Raw genomic sequence first — 7,550 nt, forward strand, 5'->3', positions numbered from 1 at the left:
GATGAGGATGATGATACATTGTCTACCACTGAAGATTCTTGTTTAACGTCACCACTGTCCGATATGGACCCTGCTGATTCCTCAGACTTAGAGGGTCCATCTGAACTAGAAGATACACACGGCTGAGAACTAGATGAAGAGGAACCTACAGCACTATCCATTGGGCATTTAACATCGGATTTGAGGTCCTCACTTTCACATTCATTTTGATCATTCAACATTTGATTACTTTCATTTTGCTCTTTCTCCCTGTTTAAATTGTTTTCATTCTCGGCGTGTCCATTAGCCAGCTTATCTCGTGTCCAGGAGGTTTCTGACTCAGCGGAGCCGCCTGCTGCCTCTTCTATTTCCACTGCACACATTGCTGTAAACTTAGACTCCTTCTTCCCTTTTAACATGGGAGAATTTACTTTTCCACTTCCACGATTTCTCTTTAATAATCTGGGCTGTGGGCATCCTTCATACTTGGCCAATAAATCTTCTAAGGGCATGTCAGCCTCTGTTCTCAAAATGTCTGCTTCTATTTTCATTTTCCTTTTGGCTTTTTAGAAGAAAATAATGAAAATGTACAAATTGAATAATTTGTAAAAACTAAGTAATGTCTTTTAATGAATTTGTACCTCATAGCATAGTTTTTTGTTTTAATCTGCAACTTATTTGGTCTTCTACATCTTGCACTTACAGTAATCAGTCTAAAAGTTATCTTTTGCACCCTTTATTTTTTTAATTTAGATAGACTGCAAAATATCAATATGTGAAATCTTGTGCCAAATTGAATATTAGACTGATATGCCAAATTAAAAGTTTGAATTGTGGGTCATTTCTTGCTGTTTTAGTTATCATTATTTCTTTTTTTTTTTTTTGGAAAACCTCTAATTTGCTTCAAAAATTTCTCAAAGGATAGGTGAAATTAAGATCTTAGTTTCATTACTTTCGTATCTTGTGTGACAAATTATACCACTTACAAGATGGTGAATACATGTTCATTGTTACTGTAACCAGGAAGTAGAAAAATCCCATGTACAAGACTGAAAATTCAGAAATGGATGAGGTCCCTAAATCTATAGTCAGTGCTCTACCAACTGAGCTCTGTATTAAATGGCTATCAAACCAGTCTGATCACAAGATATCTCCCTCCTTGAAGTTCATTGCTCTTGAAATCACCAACCCAGCTCCTTTTCTGGTAGGTCTTAGACTTACATCTGTCTCTTCCACAGCATGGCAAAGTACCAAATGTTATCAGAGAGGGACAAATTTTCATTGTCAGAAGTAGACCAGGTTTGATTCCCAGTCCAGCCATATATTTTTTTTTCTTTTCCAGTTACATTTAGTGCCACAATATAGCAAAGACTTTTAATGTGGGAGGAATGTGGCTTAACACAGGTTGGATTGCAGGTGACCAGATAGATCAGTTGGTTGAGCACCTGACTGCAGATTAAATGGACTGTTTTCAAAACTCAGTCTGGTCCATTCCAATTTTCTGATTTCCAGTTACACTAACAACTCTCATCAACTCTGTTGTATTAAAAGTATGCCTTTGAATGTCAAAGAGTGAGCTACTTCAATTCTTAAAGAAAGGATGGCTAATTTTTTTAAAAGATTGGTGAGCTCACATTAACTATTGTTACTATATGTCTAACTGAAGCTTTCAATAAAGCATTAAACTTTTAGAGGGATAACAACACAACAGTGATAGATTTTAACCTACACTGTTTTAAAGTATTGGAAGTTTCACCTTCTTCATCCCTCTCTTCATCTATTCCGGCCAAAACTCTCATTTCATCACATGCCTCCTTCTCCAGCAATTTCTGGTCAAATTCAAGAAATGCATTTTCTAGCGCCTCCTTCAGTTTGCCTTCTTTGAAAAGGGGATGTTGCTTGATGTAATCCGGAAAATGCAGTGAAGCATACTGGGCAACCTCAGACCCTGTTTAAATGAATATAAAAAGATATCAATTCCATAAATACCTAGTAACTTCTCTAGTATAGTGTTTAGGTGGACGGTAGTCAGACATCTCGGCCCAACGACACCTCGGCCCGTGACGGTTGACACCTTGGCAGGGCTCGACATTTACTTTTTTTCCTACTTGTCCATTCGGACAAGTGACCAAGATATTTTCTTGTCCGAACTTTAACTTCACTTGTCCAAAAATTTTTCAATGGATATCTTGAAAACAATTACTTAGGCCAGCATTTTTTTTATTTTTAGGTTTACGAACATCAGAATGAAAAAGTCCCGTAGGAGGAGGAAATAAAAAAAAAAATAATAAAATTATATTTTGGATACATTATCGACTTTTCTACATTTAATTTTTGCTTCTTTTTTTATGCTCTCCTAACAAGCTTCTTGCCACTGGACACATAATGGTTACAAAGGGGAAAATACAACCTTTAATTGTTTATTTCATCATCTACCAGTTGGGGGCAGTGATATAAATCTTTTGATGTTGGACAAAATACAGATTTTTAAAAAAAAAAAATCAATTTTTTAAATCTCTTTTAATATATCTTCATTTTTGTTTTTAATGTGTGTTAGGTAGAAATTATTCTAAAATATTAATATACTTGAGACCTATAAAAGTAATAATTCCTTTCATAAAACAGACAGGGAGTATTCCCAAGGAGTATTGAGGAGTAGGGTGGAATTTTTTTCAATTAAGTGTAAAATAATTTTTTTGGCTGCCATAAACGATACTACATGCCTGTATATATTTGTATATTCTTGTTTTTAAATAGTTGAAATATTTTATTTCTTTAGGCTATTTTTTATTTCTTCCTCAAATGGACTTAACTTCTCCCATAGTTTTATTCATTACATCTGATGCATAAGCGACCCTTTTCTGAAGAATGATGCTAGGACTGTAAGCTATGACAGAAACCTAAACAATGTCTCTGACAATAGCTACCATGGGCAGTTTTAAACCTGTGGGAGGAAAATAATTTACAATTATAGACAGTTACTTTTGAATACGGATACATAATTATCTCACCAACATGTCACTTTGTAACAAAGTCGTCAGCATTTTATTGTTCTCTGAACGGGTGAAACGTTTTGAATGGCACTCCTATCGATAAATATTTACATTAAACCAAGCTTTAGTGCTGCTATGGACTTGACACAAATCTCCCTTCATTACCCGCCATGTTCATTTAAAACCGGAAGTACGAGTTCGTAAATTTGAAATCTCGATCCCGACTCAAATTTGACATCGGAAAGAAAAAATTCTGTTTTTCTCAATTTTATTTTTTTTCTGAAAATTCAAAAACTTGAGCGGCGGGTTTGTAAACCTAAAAATAAAAAAATGCTGGCCTTAAATTAAAAAATTAAACATGCTTTATTTATTAGTGTTTTTATTGATAAATAAGACAAACACTTATAAAACAAAATTTTATCTAGATTTCCTGTCCTGACAACAACATAAATGTTCGCAACTGAATCTGTAATATCAATCAAATATATTCCAAACCCGCAAACGTCGTAAGATCCACGCCATGCAATAGTATGGCTGCAATTAGTGAACATCGATCCCGATCAAGTGTGATTTTACATAGCGATTGATATCAGGATCGAAATTCGGGTTTACGTACTGTTTCCGTTTTTATTCCATAAACTTAATTCACAAGTTATTTTTTTTTTAAATTATTATTATTTGAAGACTTCTTTACATAAAAAAATCACTTGTCCAATCGGACAAGTGCCCAGCAATATTCACTGGTAGCGGACAATTTGTCGAGCCCTGCTAGGCCCTGACAGGTCGGACCAAAATTATTGAAACGTCGTCCCATATAAAAGACACCTCGGCCCAAGCAAATTTTTGTTATAGAAAAAATAATTTACATGATTAATTAAATAGTTAATTATTCTTTCTCACGATACTTTTTTTCCTATCTAAAAATCAAATCGGGAAGGGGTGAGGGTTTCATATCATTTCTTGCATCTTTTTCCTGTGGAAATGCACAATGTAAATGCGGGGAGCTCGATAATTAAACAAAATAAATCTAATATGAATTTAAAGTTTTTTAATGTACAAAATGGTTTCAACTACTAATTAACTTTCATGAATGTTTTTATAAGAAATGTTGTAGACAATTAATATTCAATGGAGTCTGCTCGTAATTAACCCCCCATCGTCACCAGTATGACACGAACTTGACCACACTCCAAAGAACGTGCCGCGGCTTTTTGTTTGTTTAGCAATTAACTTATCAATTAAGCACCTTAATCACATGTATGTTTTCTCATTCCTTGATTAAAATAAAATGGTCGGGGCTGTCTCTATTATTAAGAAAAAAAATTGATTTTTTTTTTTATAGATTTTTTGATAAATATTTTATTTTAAATTTCGCAAAGTCTGAAATCGGAAACGTGATATATTTCTCAATGAAATTTTGTTTTGGGCCAAGGTGTCTTATATATGGGCCGACCTGTCTTCAATCTTGAGCCGACCTGTTTGGGCCGAGGTGTCATTGGACCGAGATGTCAATGGTGGATAACATAAATTACCAACACCAAAAGGAAGGGTGTCCAGTCACTACGTACACAGACCGAGCAGTGGCGTAGCGCCCTTTACGCAAAAACGCAAATGAATACACAGATTTTTCACAAACAAAAAAATTAACAAGAAATAATGATAAAAAAGAAAGAAAAACAAATCAGAAGTACAATACAAGACTGAGTTAAAATAGGTTATTTTAAAGTAACTTAGATCTATTTACCTCTACGTGCTAAATATGATAAAATACCGGTAAAATATTATGCTTCTATCTTTGAAACAGAGTACATATCGTTTTAAAAAATCATTTTAGAATTTCAAGGGCGAATTGTAAAGTTGTGTCATTTCAAAGTAAAAGCAAATAAGTCAATTAATTTAATCCGTTTTATTCACCTATTCCCTTAATAAGTAACTGCAAACTTGTACTATTATTTAAAAACAATTAAATTTTTAACATGTAACAAATGGAGAATATTTTTGGTGTGTGGATAAAGCGGTTTATAGAATTTAAATATATATAATTCATAGTAAATATGATTTTTAAAAAGTCTTAACTTGTAAAATGAATTTTATAGCAACTACTATATAGAACATTGAATTTTCTGCCAATAAATTTCTCCAAGGTTTTCCTGCCTTTCATAATAAATTCTCTTTCGTCAGAAAATTTCAAAACAGTTTTGCGGTAATGTAATTATAAAGTTGCTACAATAAGGAAAAAATGTTTGAAAAATAACTAAACCGTGGCACTTATTATGATACATAATGTGAGTATATAGTATATACAGTGTTTGAGTATGAAAATCATCATTCAATTGATCAAATTAAGGCAGAGATGTTTTTTTCATGTGGTACTGTTCATTTTGATTGTTATTTTCACACTGCATCGGGAAAAAATTCTGAAAATATCAATTACCGGTATATCATCCTCATAAATTCAAGGTTCAGTTGTGATTTCGGAACTCAACACATATTGCAAGATTTCCACTGTTGAAAATGTTTTGCCTTATTTCAGGATTACACGAAATGCTTTTAAAAAATAGAATTTTGGGATTGTAAGTGTATCGTCAAAACTCGGCAATTTTTGTTAATATTTGGTAAAACTATGATTGTAAAAATTAAACTTTTTAGGTAATTTTCTGATGTATAAAACCTTGAAAATCCATGAGCTTCCGGGGGCTTCGCCCCCTGGGCCCCCACCAGGGTCCTGCCCTGGACCCGCTGGAGGCCACAAGGCGGCCCCCAGACCCCTTGCCTTTTTGAATACAGAAGATATTTTGCTAGCTACGCCACTGCCGAGTCGTACACAAACCAACTCGTATACAAAAAGTCAACTCTTACACAAAAACCAGAAGTCAACTCGTACACAACTTTTATATACAATCGTTATGATTTAATCTTATACAAATAGTGTTTGATAACAGGAAGTGTTACATTTATCTAAGTTTTCCCCCTAAATATTTAAATAATTTAACTTAATTCCCTGATCATGCTGATAGGAACATCAAAGAAGTTTTGTTAACACACGCGCGGTGGTTTCTTGGATCTGCGACAAACGCTAATTACCAGATGCTCATAATTCGGTATCCTTTAATTATGAGATACTATATGTATAGAAAACGTCTCCAAGTTTCTTCATTCCTTATACTTCACCATGGTTCGAGAGAGTTGTCTTTCCTGCAGCAAGACGGTAAGTTTCTAAAACTAACTTTATCTAAATAAGTTTAGATAAGTGTAAGAAAAATGTGTTATACAGTATACCATTAAATTCTTACCATGTATTTAGATTGCATTTTGATCGCATTTACTATCTACACTGTATATCTATTTAACATAAATTAGGATGCTATAAAATATTATATTCAACGTCAACATGCATTACTTGCATAACAGAAATTTATATCTTTGGCACGGAAAATCTTGTCAACAAATCAATCTGCGCATCGCATCGCGCATATGGTATATTGAAAATCATAGGCATAAACTAGTTAAAAATGTGTACGAGTTGACTTCTCAATTTTTTGGAAACTGTGGCAAATATTACCTTAAATCACATAGGAAAACCTATGTATGAGTTGTGTACGAGTTGACTTCTGGTTTGTGTACGAGTTGACTTTTTTTTGTATACGAGTTGACTTTTTGTATACAAGTGGGTTTGTGTACGACTCGGTTTGTGTACGAAGTGACTGTAAATCAAAGGAAGTCATGATTATAGAAATTTAGCTTACCTCCATGTCCATCATATACAGCAAAGAGAGCAGTATCTTCATCTAAGTCATCAATGCAGTTATGTGAATCCTTAAATACAAAACCATAGGTTCTTTATAGCAATGAGAAACATAAACAAAGTTTAGTTTAAAAAATCCCTCAAATCCCAAAATAATAAGCTTATTCTCATTTTACCACTTCAAATAGTTGCAAAACAGTCACTTTAGATAAAATAATCATATTTTCATACATTCAAATGAATACACAGTTAGCTAACCTCTTGTGAAACCCTCCAACCTTGCATAGAGGAAGCTCCATAGCAAAACCTTTTGGAGACTTTGTCAATGGATATTTTTTCAGTATTTGGAGTAGACAGATAAGCTCCCATCCTCTACAATCTCCTCGTGTCAGTTATCCTATAATATATCTGATATATCATTTCGTAAACATATTCAAATAATTAACAAAGCACGGAAAACAAATGCATCTTAATCATCATGCATGTGTACACATTTTCGCGGCGTGCAGAACAGACCACGTGATTTCAGCATATTAAATAAACAACAACGTTAAGAAAAATATTTTCACAAAGTCGTGTGAATATTAATGTTGTTCATATTTTTTTTCTCCATCATAGATATTACATTTTACTGATTTTTTTTTTAATTTTAAGGTTTTAGAAAAAAATAAATAGCGTACTTGATTAGCATGACGAAGAAACAAGACAGTGGCCCATCCAACAACGAACGACAACTCTACATGGGCCTTTGGAGTTCCAAGCGTTGTTTTCCTGAGGGCTTAGTCCATGGTATCAAGTAACATTTCATAAATTATTGAAGCATTTTATTTATC

General features: G+C 33.5%; 1 protein-coding gene across 1 annotated transcript; it reads right to left on the reverse strand.

The window, feature by feature from the left end:
* Nucleotides 1–5: 5 nt before the first annotated feature.
* On the reverse strand, nt 6–7,238 carry LOC134279562 (protein phosphatase 1G-like; the record flags this gene model as incomplete). The annotated part of the gene is made up of 4 exons (XM_062761973.1): nt 6,976–7,238; nt 6,719–6,788; nt 1,736–1,927; nt 6–541 (listed from the first exon to the last, which is right to left on the reverse strand). Coding segments are annotated over exons 1-4 (909 nt in total), but the record flags the coding sequence as incomplete, so codon positions are not given.
* Between the last annotated feature and the right edge of the window lie 312 nt (nt 7,239–7,550).

The sequence above is a fragment of the Saccostrea cucullata genome, unplaced genomic scaffold, assembly GCF_032062105.1.
Source record: "Saccostrea cucullata isolate Sc308-1 unplaced genomic scaffold, CSIRO_AGI_Scuc_v1 ctg1216, whole genome shotgun sequence".
NCBI classification, from domain to species: Eukaryota; Metazoa; Mollusca; class Bivalvia; order Ostreida; family Ostreidae; genus Saccostrea; species Saccostrea cuccullata.